The sequence below is a fragment of the Cicer arietinum genome, chromosome 1, assembly GCF_000331145.2.
Source record: "Cicer arietinum cultivar CDC Frontier isolate Library 1 chromosome 1, Cicar.CDCFrontier_v2.0, whole genome shotgun sequence".
Lineage (NCBI taxonomy): Eukaryota > Viridiplantae > Streptophyta > Magnoliopsida > Fabales > Fabaceae > Cicer > Cicer arietinum.
Genome location: NC_021160.2, coordinates 10,880,887 through 10,896,472, shown reverse-complemented (window position 1 = coordinate 10,896,472; position 15,586 = coordinate 10,880,887). Strand labels below are relative to the sequence as shown.

Here is a 15,586-nt window from a genome sequence, read left to right as displayed (position 1 = left end):
GATAATGCAACCATTAGAAACGTTGCCCTGCTTGAACTTTTTAACTGTCCTATCTTCTGGCAAACAAAGACCATATAACTTTGTTCCAAATCAGTGAAAACCAGTTGAATGGAGTCAGGATTATAGTAACAGGGCATAACCTGATTTTTGCAACTTTGGCGACCTCCGCGTGTGAGAGTTTGTGCACGGACGGAAGAGGGAGGAAGTAACTAGAAAATGTCAATTTTGTTGTCTTTGAAAAAACTTGTTATTGTTGTGTCTTCACGGTGTGTGGCGAGGGAAGAGGGGGGATATGTTACAGGCGATGGCCTAAAGAAACCGGGATGTTAGGGTTTCTCATCCATCTCAATTTTTTTGCTTTTTATCCGGTTTTAGGTTATGGTAGTGTATCAATAGTATAAAGTATACTATTGGATTTTAGCTTTTGATAACGTATTTAAAGTGGAAAAGTAAAATTAGAGAGCGGATGAGTATTCATCCTTTCTTTGATATATTTCTTGTAGTTTGTTTAAAGAAAATGAACTTATATTAGTTTTGTTATTTTGTTCATTTTATTCAAAAAAAGTTAGTAAGATTTTAGGATACGTCTAATATTGTTTTACATAATTTATTTAAGGTTAAGAGTCTTGTTAGTTGTGATTAATTATAATAGTTTTTTTGTTTAAATATAAGTTTAATTCGTTATTTGATATTGTTTTGATTCTTTATCTTTTGTTTATTTAGTTTAGTTTTTTTTATCTTTTATAAGTAGCATATTTTAGTCTTTTTGCAAATGAATCAATTATTTTAGAACGAAAGTAATATTTTATAAGGGTTCAATTATAGAGAAATGAAATATAAGTTTAAATTTGAGACACATTTTAATACACTTTTTTAACACTATATAGAAATTACATAATTTATGGGACTTAGAAATCTAATTTAATTGATCATGATCAATGGTCAGATTGCTCCATGAGAAGTCACACTTAGAAGTTAGAGTTCTTCTAGGAGCTTTTTTATTTGTTCTCTTTTTTCGTTCCAGCCAAACTTAGAGGGAACCTTCGAATAAATCTTCTTCTGCTAATCTATACTTTGAACTGTGCTTATATAAATAACACATGATTAAGAGATTAGACAGGTTAATGGGCCAAACCCAATTAAAAGGTAATCTCAATTAATTAAATTTGATTAAACTAATTCCGAATATCATACTTTATTAATAAACCATATTATTTAAATTTTATTTGAATAAGATATAGATTTAATTTATATACATAACTTTTTTAAAAAATTTATATATACTAATTATTTAATTAATTCCTTTGCTCTTACACTTGAATTGACCAAACTATAATATAAAATATCACAAATAGTGGAGGCATTTATGAATGCATAATTGTTCACAATCTATAGAAATCGGTGATCCAATATGACTATCACTATCACATAATTGTGAAGGTCTTGTTCACTCGTTCTATGTACCAATTGAACACGAGATGTAAATTTATGATCCTCACTTATGTTCAATTATTTGTTTCTCAATCTCCGATTGTGTCTTCCCACATCTCACTCTATTGAGTGGTTGGAAACATAAGCTCATGCTAAATAGGAGAGACAAATATACTCTACACCACTCATTTATTTTCCTTTCATGCCTTATTGTTATTCTGAATAATGTCTTTATAATTATCCAGGTAAAGACAACGTTTAATACTATTCAAAGATATTTTGTCCAAAAAAAAAAATGATACAAAGATAAAAATTTAATACGTGAGCTTATAGAGATATCGGCTCAAAGAACTTATTATACTATTTTTTTTAACTCTCAAATTTTTCAAGAGAATATAGTCTGTTAATTTATAGTTCGGTTAAAGTTAAGTATAATTTAATCTTAGAATTTAAATTCAATTTTTTTAAAACAATTTATTATTAACTGAAATTCATTAATTATAAAGAATAAAGAAAGGAAATGTCAAAAGTACTTCAAGAGTTCTTGTTAAGAATTTTGAATGTGGGTCTATATATATATATATATATATATATATAATTAATTAATTAATCTTATATAATACATATTAAAACTACAAGTTAATTTTTAATTTTTAAAACTACAAGTCAAACAAATCACATATTTTTGTCGTTACAAAATAATTCTACAACTTGTTTTAGTCCTTATTTTAACGAAACATACTTCAACTTTTAAATTTTAAATTATTTTTTCTAAACATGTTTAAAACATTATTAAGAGTTCATTCGCACAAATATAATTTTTTTTAATTTTAGATAAATTTAATTTAAATTTTTTAAATATCACATGTTCAAGATAAAATTTCTTAAAATATAGATCTAGAAATAATCTTTTGAGCTCATTTTTTGTAGAAAAGTTATTTATAGTGTTGTAAACATGTATGTAAAATAATCATTCAAAAATATATGTTAATGTTTCAATAAAGACTAAAACTGTTTACATAATAATTTTATAGGAATTAAAATATGTGATTTTTTTTTACAGGAATTAGAAAAACAAAATTTTAAAATTTTATATGGACAAAAATTTATTCAATCATAAAACTGTGATTTTTTTATATCCAAAAATATATATATCTTAGTTAAATAATATATATGTATGTCTTTTATAATCTAATAACAACATATTAATATAGTACACATTATAGCCTATTTGCCCTCTAGAAAATAGATATTATAGTTCATATACACATTGTATAACTTTTTATATAATGAGTTGTAATGATGGGAGGGAGGGACAATGGCCATGGCTTGCCATCCTCTCCATCCGTCTCTATTCAATGATACACTTTGTTTTAATTGTTCTCCAAGTTAACTCCATCTCCTTTTAAATATACTCGAACTTAATTTGATATTAAAACATTGAGTTTGTTTAAATTATGGATGGGATAAGATTTAAAGAATCACTTGAAAAAAATTCAAGGTTGAGTGGAGACCAACATATCTTCATTTGTTTCTTGATCATCTCTATCGATAGAGAATATAAAAATCAAGTAATTAAGATTACATATAAGATATTAAATATCAGTAAAAAAGAATCTAAATTATTAAATATAAATATTATAGTTTGACTACATATTAATTAATTATTCTTTAATATTTATTTTCTCTTATATTAAATATAAGTAAAAAATGCTCATATTTAGTGAAATTTAAAACAAATATATCTAACTATTTACTCTCAATTAATATAATTTTATTTTTTTAATAGCTCATTTATTTCTATGAAATAAATTTCCTTAAAAGATTGTTTGGAAATTAGATTATTTGTATAGAATATATTTAATTGTAGTACAGTTACTTTTGATTTAAATACTAATATTTTCTTTTGAAATATACTGAATACTAAGTATAGTAACCTCAAATTAGAATGAATATTTTCTTCAAAATTTAAACTACATTAAATATTTATTTATCATATTCTTTTATATAATCTATAATAAATACTATATAAAATCACCAAATCAATGATTTGCTATAAAGAATAAATTAGTAAAATAATATAAATTATCCACAAACTCAATACAACTATCATATTTTCTTAATTTTTATAATTTGATGAATTGATTTTTATATTTAAAGACGATGAAAGTATTAAAAATTCAAAATATGAGTAAAGAGAATCTTTTCCATGTCTCTCTTTTACTATGGTATTTGGCACATCTTACTCAGTTTCAAAACTTTATTAATGATATCTATATTCAGATGTCACACTCAACGCATGCATTGAACCCGTTCAACATAGGTCAACGCTAGTCACTCGTTATGAGCTGGAACACACATTCATTTCCACGTCATCAAAACATACAACTTTCTATTACACTGTAGGAGCTTCCTTTCTGTTCGTACCTAGTACCATGCCTCGTTACAATTGGATCGACGTTCTAATACTATCACACAATATTCATCTACAACAATTATAAATTTTAAAATATGAATTTTATTATCAAACACATCTATTATCATCTATCACACATATTGTACAATAGTAATATTCGAATACTACCAATTTTTTAATATTTATTCAACACCTATTAAATCATTAATATATTATATTTACCATATTATATATTATATTTTTTTCTCTCTCAAAATATATATTAGCTGGATGTCCAAAAAAAATATTTCAAAAATATATATATACTCAATTCAGCTAACAAAGTAAAATCTGCTTTGTTCATCAACTGAAAATAATTTGTTATGATGTCAATGGGTCCTATGAATACACCTCTCACGAAAAAATATTTCTTCTTTACCCTTTGTGCCCCAAACTGAAATTCCATGGCCACTTGGAAGACTCCCCTAAGCCATAACAAGAACAAATTAAACGACACATTGAAATGGCATCTCATACTCTAAAACTATTCAATTTACAAACTTATTTTATAAAATAATGGACAATTGTAGTTACTATTAATATAACATATATCCAAAAACAATACATAGCCACATATTTTCATAGCATCGAAAACAAAATTGGTGGTTTGAACAAGCATGAAGAAGATAATGGAAAATATCTTAGCTTTTGCATGAATTTATTCATTAATCATTATAAAGCTAATTAACCAAGCCCTCAATCCCATGACATAAAATAATAGTAACTAATTAATAATATATTATTAATTTATTTTGATTATAGTAAAAATAAAAATAAAAATAGAAAAGTATTAGGAGAGAGGGGCCCTTTGGGGAGCACCCTTTCTTCTACTGCCAAGAGAGAGGACAATCCCAGGAAGGAATCTATTGGATTTGTTGTTGTGGGGTTGGTGTGAAAGAACGTTATTACTAGTGGCCTCTTGATGAGTGATAGAGTAAGAACAACTTGGACCAATGTTAATGTTATTGTTGTCTTCATCGATTACCTCAGATCCATCCACTCTTAGTCCCTCGAATTGTGATATTGCAAAGTCAGATTCATCAAATCGATGTAAAATGTTCGACAAGCTTTCCCCCACGTACACCATGTAATCTACCTGCACTTCTATGTTAGCCAAAATCATTCATACTTTATGTAAAATTCTTTTTTATTTCTCATTTTCAAATACTAATCATGTATTCATAATAAATGTTATATTTACCAAAATAAATTTCATTAAATATAATTATGGCTAAATAACTGTTTGCTTTTAATTTTCAATGTAACCTTAAACTACCTTTATGATAACAAAATTAAAGAGAGTAAACTAGTATTCTTAATATAAGTCAAAGTCAATACATTCAACTCTATTTGATATTATTGTTTCGAAAATGATTTTTTAGTAATTCTCTTATTTCTTAAGATGAAGGTATAGTTCCAACGCATTGAATGTTTTAATATTTTTTTCCTCCGTAATTGTAAGTATTGAAAAAACCTAAGATGTAATTAAGGTTTTTTCAACAGTGCCCTTAACTTGATTTTCAGACAAGTGAGTGAGATATCTATATTTCCTACTCCTTCATTCTAAAACTTTAGTTGTTTAAACATTTCAGATTAATATCAAATGATTACATAAAATGTACATATTTCTTTAAAAACAATATTACATAGATTAATTTTTAATGCAAAAGTTATATGTTAAGATTAAATATCGTTACATTTCATTTATTATTTGTTCATTATATATTATATTTATAACTATTTAATTAATAAGAGTATAATTGAAAAAAATGTAATAAGTGCTTTATTAATATTATAAAATGGTTACAAATAATTTGAAACAAATAAATAAATATTATAAAATCGGTGTATTTCTTTTATTATTACAATAAAAATACCACAATGATCATGGATAAAATGTCTATGTAATTTTTTTACAGTATAGCTTAATATTTTAACTTAAAGAGACAAGATTTAAATTTCATATAAGATAATCTTAAGATACGTACCTTAATAACTATTAAAAAGAACTCATTTGTAATAAGAAAATATGATTCTTAATTAATGCATTGGATAGTTCACATCATCCTCATTTTCTCTTCTAAATTAATTTTAGATGATGAAATATGTTGATTGTGACTTAAAGCTGTCAAAAAATTAAATGCTTTAATTTATCATTACTATTAATGGTAATTTGAAGTAGAGAAATTTAATTTACCTAACAGGGGTCCTCACAAAATTTGTATCTGTCGTACTCATATCATATCAAGAGTATCCATCCAACTTTATTTTTTAATTTCACTCTTCCCCACATTTTTTTACCTCACGTTAAAGCCTTTTTTTTTTGTACATGGTGCAAAGAAATCCTATGCATGAAAGAATTCTACATGTTACCAAGAAACTAATAATCAAACTCACATAACCGCGTAAAATTAAATAATACAACAATATTAGATATAGAAGTATAATTTTTATGGACTCATTCAACATTTTAATTTTTTTTATATATCTCTTAATCCGATTATATCATTCTCTATTTCTTTCTCATAACAACGTGTCCAAAAAGTGTTGGCGTCTAACTATGATTTTTTTCTAAATAATAATCAACCTCACATACAGTTTTTCTAAATTAACCATACCTTTGTAATGTTATACAATGCACAAATACTTTGATAAAGAAAATGCAAAATTACTTTGAAGTGTATTCGATCTTAATAGTTATGTAATGACAATACACATTTTTGTTTTACATATATCTATTAATATCTCACCATGTCAATATTTGTAGAGATTTAGATCCTTATTATAGTCTTTAATTTTAGATCTTCAGACTAATCTTGAAACATTTTATTGCAAAAAGAAAAAAACAATTTGTCAATAAAAAAGTATTAATTAAGCAGTCATTATTTATTTGTGTAAATTGAGATAAAAACAATAAAGAAGGTATTGAGAAATGGGAAAAAAACCTTGCATGAGAGAGAACAAAAATGGAAAGGCTCCTGAAGAATTCTGTCACAAGTGAAGCAAGCATTGGCTGTACCTTTGCATGACCTTGATTGTGGCCTTTGATTTAAAAATATCACTTTGGCACTATTAATTGTATAGGGCTGCAATCCAATACAAACAATTAATCAATAACTTTAGCTTAATTTCTTCTTAACTGCATTCCAATACAAACACTTTCTTCTTAATTGTCATCTTTTGACTTTTTGTATATAAATTTGCTATTTTTAATATTTTTCTATTATATGTCTTTAATCGTTTGATTATTATCTTATTTTTTATATTTTTCTCTGTAATAAATAATTAATAATATTTTTAATTAATTAATATTAAATTAAAATTTGAAAACAACAATTAATAAAAATAATTTTTTTGTGTTAGTGTGACAATTAAAAAAATAACGGAAAGAGTAGCGGTACAAGAGACACCTTCTACTTATTCTAGGCCTTATTGATATATTTTACCTTTTAAAAATCAAAAATTTTTTTCTTCTTATTAAAAAACAAAAAAGAGGTTATAATTTTTCTGACATACTATCTAAATGTTTTTTTGTTAGAGACATATTAATTAATTACACTTTTGAAGTTTATGTATCAAAATGGATGTAACAAATATATTGATTAAATTGTATTAATGAATGAAACAAATATTTAAATTAATAAAACAACAAATATTTAATTATCTGGGTTAAAATAAATAAATAAATTATATCTAACACTAATTCTCATATTTATTACGACTTTAAATATTTAATCCAGATTGTACTGATAATTTAATTTTTAATGAAACAAATTAAATTTGACTTATATAAAAACTTTTCTCCCAATGGTTTGAAAGGAAAACCCTAGGACACTTTGGGCCAACATGGTGCTTCGAGGTTAGGTTCTTGACCGTCTCAAAACAATGTTTGACTAATGAAGACTTTTTATCACGACAATAATTAATTAGTCTTCGGTGAAATCTTTGAGATAAACAGAATTCTGAATAAATGTGTCAAAATAGTGTTGCACAATAATGAAATATTAAAAAATGAGTAATTATTATTTGATTTTTATTAAACACATCTATTTTTATTTATATTTGATTTTAGAGAGACGAAAGTAATTTTTATTTTTGTATAGATTTAATCTATTTAATGAACTTTTATCTTATTTAAGACTATTAAGCACGACTTTTTTGTTATTCATATTCCAGAGCAGGAAAAATATATATGTCATCTTGTAGTTGATTATTTATTTATACTCTTGTAAATTTTCAAAACTTCTAAAAAGGTCTTTTATGTGTTTTTTGTTTTGTTTTATAATGCTTTTGTTTTTTATTCATGTTGAAATGGAGAGAGTAAACAATATTTGGTTAAGTTTTACCTGAATATTGGAACAATCAATGAGCTTTTCGAGATCATCCAATCGAATTACATCGTGGTAAACATACCTTCTCACCTAGAGCACCATGGTATATATAAATTAAAACTCTTATTATTGGTTAGTCAAACAAATATTAAGGTCAATAGTAAACAAATAAAGCAAATAAATAAAACAATACTACACTACTTTCCATTTTTATATCAACAAAACTCAGCTCAAGTTTCTAGTCTCTTCTTTTCACTCCTTTTTTAACCATGTGGGGGCAAACTTAACGGTCACTGGTTATTAGCATACCTAATATTGTAAAAACAAACTTAATTAGACAGTACATTATTTTGTTTGTTATTTTACCCTTTTTCTATCACACTTCGACCCATTAACTATGTGTTCATTGTATATAGAAACTTAGATGTCATACATATTTTCACTCATTATGTCCCTAATTATATAAACATTTTTAGAAAAAAATAGTGTCCTAAATATTTAATAATGAATACTTTTAATATTTAGTAGTGACTAAAATTCAAAGAATTTTCAAATATATTCTTTTTAGTCACTATTAAAAGCAAAAAAAAGAATATTTTGAATTTTAGTCACTATTATAAGTAAAAAAATATTTTAAATTTTAATCACTATTACAAAATAAATAAACTACATTTTAATTATTTATGATATATCCTATTTATTTCAAAAACATTTATCAAAGGTAGTTGAATATTTGATATTAAAAATTTAGAAAATTTGATTTGTATTTTACTTCAAATCTAAAAAATTAATCACATTTTTCTAATTTTTTTAATAATTATGAAAATAGTTTTTTTTTTTCTTATAATAACACGAAAGAGGTTATATTTTATTGATGTCTTTAATTTGTCTTAAAAAAAAAGTTAAAGTTAAATGAATTTATATACAAAAGACATTTTAAGAAGCACAAAACCAACCTATTAAATTTTGTATTTTTATTTTAATATATGTGAAAAACAGAATAAATGTTTGTAATTAGGCCCATAGTGTATATAAGCAAAATTAAACTATAATTTTGAAATGAAACATAAGCAAACATTAACAATTTTTCTCTTTATTAATAATAATATTTCAAATATTTTTCATTTAATTTAACTTTTCTACCATATGATTTGCTTTTGCATTCTAATTTCTACTTAAAAAAATTAACTTTTCTATTTCTAATGATCCATTTTAATGATCATGGAAGATAGTTTAGACAATTGAATTAGATTTAATTGGAGTTTCACATAATAAATATGATTAATATTTTTTATTTATTTATGAAGAGATGATAAATTGCATACTTCTATTAAATTCAAAATTAGAATCCAAACCAAAACTATAATAAATGTAATATGTTATAATACTCCGTCTAATTATAAAAATCAATTGTCTTATATAAATAGATAATAAATTTAATGTTTGTGTTAATAATAAAGTAGAGATAGATATAATAATTGATGAACAGGTAGCAGAAACAGAAGGTGTAGAAGAACATGATAGTTAAAAAATAGTCTTAAATGAAATGAAAGAATTTATGGGGAGAGGGAAAAGTAAAATTGAGAGAGGATATAATTAAGTTAGGCAACTAACCTTGAAAAAATTGAAGAGAAATTAAATGAAGTGTGAAGTGAAGAATAATTTAAATAGAAGTATTGGGTTAGTGTGCAAATAATAAAAAAAAGGGACACAGCATGAATTGGGAATAAGTGGGTCAAACTTTTCGCTTTCAATGAAAGTAACAGCTGATAAAACCTTTGCAGGGAGAAATGGATAAAAAAGAGATCTTCCATTAATGGGAATGAAACCAAAACCATAAAGCTATTATCAACTTACACATATGGTGAACTCTTTTGGAAACCATATATCAAAATATCCATTTAATGGGGAAACACCAAATACAATCACACAATTCTCCTCATTTTCTATTACACTTTCTTTTTACTACTTCATTACAACCACTTTTTTCATTTTACAAAATAAATTTTCATCATTTTTTTTACATTAAAAAAATAAAAATATTTAATGTATTTAACATTATAATTAATTAATTCAATGTGAAAAAAATATTTGATTGAGAATTGTATATGTAACCAATTAACTATATAGTATAGAATTGAATTAAAAATTGTATGTGTCAAAAAAAAATTAGATTTTGTTTTTTTTTAAATAATCCAGTTATTGTAAAACTTAAGAATAATATATCTTTGTTAGTTTATGATTTTTTAACATAGATCAACATACTATAAAATTGTTATGCAAGTTCTAATTTTTCAATATAAAAAATAAATAATCCATTACAAAAACTATCTTGTAAAAACAAATAATCTTAATTATATAGAGAATATATAATTGGAAACAAAAGGTAAATTATACCTTGGACTTCTCCAACATGAAACAAAATAAAATATTAAAATCACCAAAATTTTGGAATGAAGGAAGTAGAAAAGAATCCAGTAGAAACAACCCTGTAACCCCATTAATTGACATAATTTTGGAAAGTATTCAAAATAGAAATTGCATGGACCAAATTAAACCCCAACAATTTCAACTTGACAACTTTTTTACTCTTTCATTTCCTCATCTGGGTGAAATTAAGAGAGTTATATATGTACTAAAAAGAAAAGAAGTAAATTAAATACAAGCTCACTCTTTTATTTATTTTTCCATTATTCTTCCCAGATTGCAAGAATCCATGAGAGAGATAATTTCAGTGGAGTGTTTGAAGATATAAAAAAATTGCTTTGAAATTCATAAGCTTGTTGAACTATTTCCAATGTTCCAAAGGATTAAAAAAAAAAAAACCTTGAAGCTGCCACCAATTAAGGTAAACTAAATCCTCCAAAATTGCATGTAAAAAAAAATTATAATCAAAGAAAGAATTTTGACAATCTAAAGAGATCCAGCATCATCTGAATTTAACAAATAGGAGACCAAAAAATAAAATAAAATAAATAAAAAACCCTAAAAAGAAAAAAAATGTAGAAAAAGGACTAATTAGCTAGCTAGGTAGGTAGCTAGGAACAAGTGAAAATCCAAGAATTTCCAAATACCCATCAAACAAATAAAAGAACATAAAGTTAACAAAGTTATCCAAAACATAAAAAGAAGAAGAAATTAACAAAAAGAGTTAACACCATCACGTGAATTTTTCCAATTACCCTTATAATCAATTGAAGTTGACAAGGTGAAAGACATAAAAAAATAAAGTTTACTTCTTAACAATTTCACAAACAAAAAAAAAGTATTTTTAACATTAGAAAAACAATATAACATAAATAAAAAACAAAGGGTAGAATGAATTAATAAAAAAATAAAAAAATAAAATAAATAAATGGTAGCATGTAAATTGTATATAATACCTGGAGAAGAGGATGAGAGGTATGAGAAGGGAAGCAGTGGGGGCAGATGCTAAGACAACAGTGTAAACAAAAAACGTTCTTCTCGTTCTTCCTTCGATTTTTGTGGACCCCACAATCACCAAAGAATGTTTCACCCATCAACCTCTCTAGCCATGCAGGTTTTTCATTCATACTCATATTCGTATTCACATTCACATTCACATTCACATCATCATTCATGTCTCCCACATACCCTCTTGATGATGATGAGTATGTACCCATCATGTCTCTCACCATAAATATGTTTTTTTTTCTTCTTTTCTTTCTCTCTTCTTTAATTAATACAATTCTCTCTTCAAACCTTACCTAGCTATATAATAGCTACCTAGCTACCCTTCTTATTAATTTCTCTTTAATTTCAAATATTTATTGTGACTTGAGAGTTTGAGACTTGTGTTTTCTTTTGCTTTTGCTAATTGGTAGTTGATGTTGATTTTTTTAAATTTTTTTTGGGGAGGGGGTGTGAAGAGTGAGAATTGAAGAACCCTAGTAAAACATTAACACATCTCTATTATTTTGGCTATTTATAGAAGAGAGGAGTATGTTGTCTTGTGTGGAGAGAGAAAAATATTTGTTAAAAAAAATAAAAAATAAAAAAGTAGGCACTTATCTTAAAATTTGTTGAGTTTACTATCCATTATCCAACATTCAATAATTTAAGTCATATTATATTTTTATATTTAATTATTTGAATACAAATATAAAATTTAATAGTAATAACTATATAAAATAAAAAATGATGAAGGAAGAGAAATGATGATGATGATGATGTGGTGGAGAGAGAGAGAGAGAGAGAGTTGTTTTTAATGGCGGGAAGAGAGGCCACCAATATGTACTATCTGTGCATACTAACAATTTTTGCTCTCAGTAGTCATCTGATTATCTGAGCACTCCACTATGACACCTTCATTTATTAAGGTCTCCCACCTTCACATTTGACCAAATGTCCTTCACACTTTTATTTTTACAAAACTACTCAATATAATAAATAAACACTATTTTTGTTTTCTCTCTTTTCTAAAACTCTATTATACTACTATTTTATTAGGTTAAGTGTTTGTCAATTTTTTAGTTTATTTTAATTGATTCTGTAGTTTTATTAGAATTGTCTAATTGTTTATTATAGATATCGATTATTTAGATTTCATGTCATTTTTATTAAAAGAGGAATGCAGCTGTACTAATCAATTATTTTAGATGCTAGTGTTGGGTATGTTGTGGTATTGTTGAGACTTCATAGGGGAGTGTCGGAGAACAATAGTAAACTAATTATTTATGACTATTTAGATTATGGTCTTGTATTTTTATATAAAATTTTAAGGTATTTAAATATATATTATAATTATATGTATCTATATATAATATTTAATTTATTTATAATCAATGTAATACTTATGATTCAAATATTAAAATTATAAATTTAATTACAATTTTAACTTTCATATAACTTGCATTATAAATGTTGGTATCAACATTTTTATTTCTATGAATTTATGTAGAACATTACATTTATTGATAATGTGTTGGATATCAGTAAAAAAAATTTAATTTTCTCAATATAAGACTCTTATTATCGTTGTTATTGTCAATGTAATTGATGTAATTTGGTTTCGTAAAAATAAAAAGATGTTTGATAACAAGTTGAGGTTCTTGAAAGTCATTCTCATATATTGGGAGCTCCAATACTTCTCTTGTCAAAAATCATTCTATCACTACCTCTTTTTCTTCCATGCATGAATTTTGTATTCCTAATATTTTTTCTAATGTCATTCATGCTTCAAATGTTTCTCACATTAAGGAGGTTATGTGAGGCCCTCCTATCATATTTTAGATCAAGTCCAATATATACGGCACACCAAAAGGTTGTCCTAGACCAACTATTTATATCCTAGACCAACTATTTATAGGAGCATATTTAGATATATCAATATTGTCATTGTGGGATGATTTGCTCAAAACATGTCGTTGTGGGATGATTTGCTCAAAACATAAAACATCTCAACTGTTTTTCATTCATAACTCATTGGAGCTATGCATGCAATTGAGATAGTTTTTTTTTTCAAAAGGTTGAATATCTATTTGGTTCGAAACAGACTCTAAATTAGTGACTCTTATTTTAAAAAATGAAGAGATTGTTCCTTGGAGGCTAAGAAATAGGTGGAGAAATTGTATTAAGAAATCTAAAAATGTACACTTTATTATTTTTCATATCTTAAGAGAAGACGATTGTTGTATTAACAATATTATTTCCTTAGATCTTAAGCATTACTACTTTGTTTGGGGGAAGGTGTCCCTTCTCGCCTTTTATAATTGTATAATCGTAATAGGTTAGGTCTATCTATCATTGTTTTTTGTTGATATTTTTAATGAATTAAACTTTTGTTTGCTATGTATTCTATGACAAATACCTTCAATTTTTGTGTAAATTTTTATTTTTTTATTGAATATCTTTTTAAAGTACTACAATTAATAGATGATCATTTTAAAGTATCAATATAATTAAGATATCTTAACAATCTATGTAATTTTTTTGTAGTCTAATTATCTGTGAAGAAAAAATTTATGACATATGATTGCACTTTAGAAGAGGGAAAAAAAACTAACAAAAAACTTTATATTTGAGTATATTTTTAAATTGAAACAACTAAGAAAATAAAAGAAAAGTGAATATTACAATAAACATGTAACTTGATTAAATATAATAAATGTTTGTGGTAGATATTTGGAGTTCTCCATGGGGATGGATTGGACAATGACAATGGGTCTTTGTCTTTCATAGATGCTTGTGACATTGTAAATCGAGACGTTGACACCTTTGTTATGTGGCAGCTCTAAACTAGCCATGTGTTTGGAAACTTTCAACTCAAATCTTTATTTTGTAGTTTCAAAGTTTTCAGGCTCAAAATGCCTCCGGTTACCGATTATTGATTTATAAACTCAGTTTTAAGTGTATTTGGAAAAAATTCAAACTTTCTAAAAAGCAATTTTTCAAAATGCATGGCATCGTGAAAAAACGGTTGCAAATATTATTCTAAACATATGCCAAAAAAAAGTGTAAATAGGGTTGGTGATGCTCCTCTAGATCCAACCTAATTCTACAGGGTTTCACAAATGAAGTGCTCCAATTTTAATTATTTTTAACAAAATAATAAAATATGAACAAATTTTTTGTTGATTTAAATATATTTTTAATCTTATAAATATATGATCTTTTAGTTTGATTTCTTTAAAATTATTTAAATTTAGTCTTTATTTTAAGCTATTAAAGTTATTAATTTTTTATAATTTTTTTTAAATAAAGATTAAAAGTATTAATTTTTTACAAATTATTTTAAAAATAAACACAAAAAATAAATAAAAGAATTTTAAACACTTAATAGTTGAGAAATTTTTTATAAGAATTAAAAAAATTAAAATTTTATAGAGAATAAAAACTAATTTTACCATTTGATTTCATTATTAAAATTTCATTTTATCTCCTAATGGATCAGTATTTTTCATCGAAGTAATTCCTTTGAGGAGAAGATTATCAAAATTGAAATATCAACCTATTCCAATAGTCTGTCATTAATCCATTTATCATTGGAAATGAGATCAAACTCATTATCTAATTGAAGAGAAGATTTTTTGTTTCAAGCTTGGAATAGAAGTATTCTTGATTTTTTGGTGAGGGGTTTTGATGATTTAAAATGGTAAGCTTTAGGTTAAGAGTTAGAAGGAGAAGGTTTTGATGGAAGTTCAGTTTTCTTATTAGGAGAAGGACTCTTTGGTTGTGATGGAGTGGCTTAAGAATCACTATCATGCATATTGTTGTTTGCATGAGGACATTCTAATTTGATGATCATCAGTGGCTTTTCTTCATGATTCTTTACTTCTTCCCTTGGTGTTTGCATTCAAGAATATGAAGGAAGTTGATGAAAACTTTTTGTTCTTGTCTTTGTTTTTTT

At 25.2% G+C, this 15,586-nt stretch overlaps 1 protein-coding gene across 1 annotated transcript; it reads right to left on the bottom strand.

Annotated features, from left to right (window-relative positions):
• Nucleotides 1–4,532: 4,532 nt before the first annotated feature.
• On the bottom strand, nt 4,533–12,147 carry LOC101515478 (uncharacterized). The gene is made up of 4 exons (XM_004487871.4): nt 11,601–12,147; nt 8,233–8,307; nt 6,832–6,972; nt 4,533–4,982 (listed from the first exon to the last, which is right to left on the bottom strand). The coding sequence occupies exons 1-4, from the start codon at nt 11,874–11,876 to the stop codon at nt 4,677–4,679; spliced, it is 798 nt and encodes a 265-aa protein (XP_004487928.1). The 5' UTR covers nt 11,877–12,147; the 3' UTR covers nt 4,533–4,676.
• Between the last annotated feature and the right edge of the window lie 3,439 nt (nt 12,148–15,586).

Excerpts from the sequence above, each read along its gene's own strand:
- LOC101515478 (XM_004487871.4), bottom strand. The coding sequence starts at position 11,876 with ATGGTGAGAGACATGATGGGTACATACTCATCATCATCAAGAGGGTAT. Across the intron at positions 6,973-8,232 it reads TTGATTGTTCCAATATTCAG|CCCTATACAATTAATAGTGC; the intron begins GTAAAACTTAAC and ends ATTGGATTGCAG. Across the intron at positions 4,983-6,831 it reads TTTGTTCTCTCTCATGCAAG|GTAGATTACATGGTGTACGT; the intron begins GTTTTTTTCCCA and ends ATAGAAGTGCAG.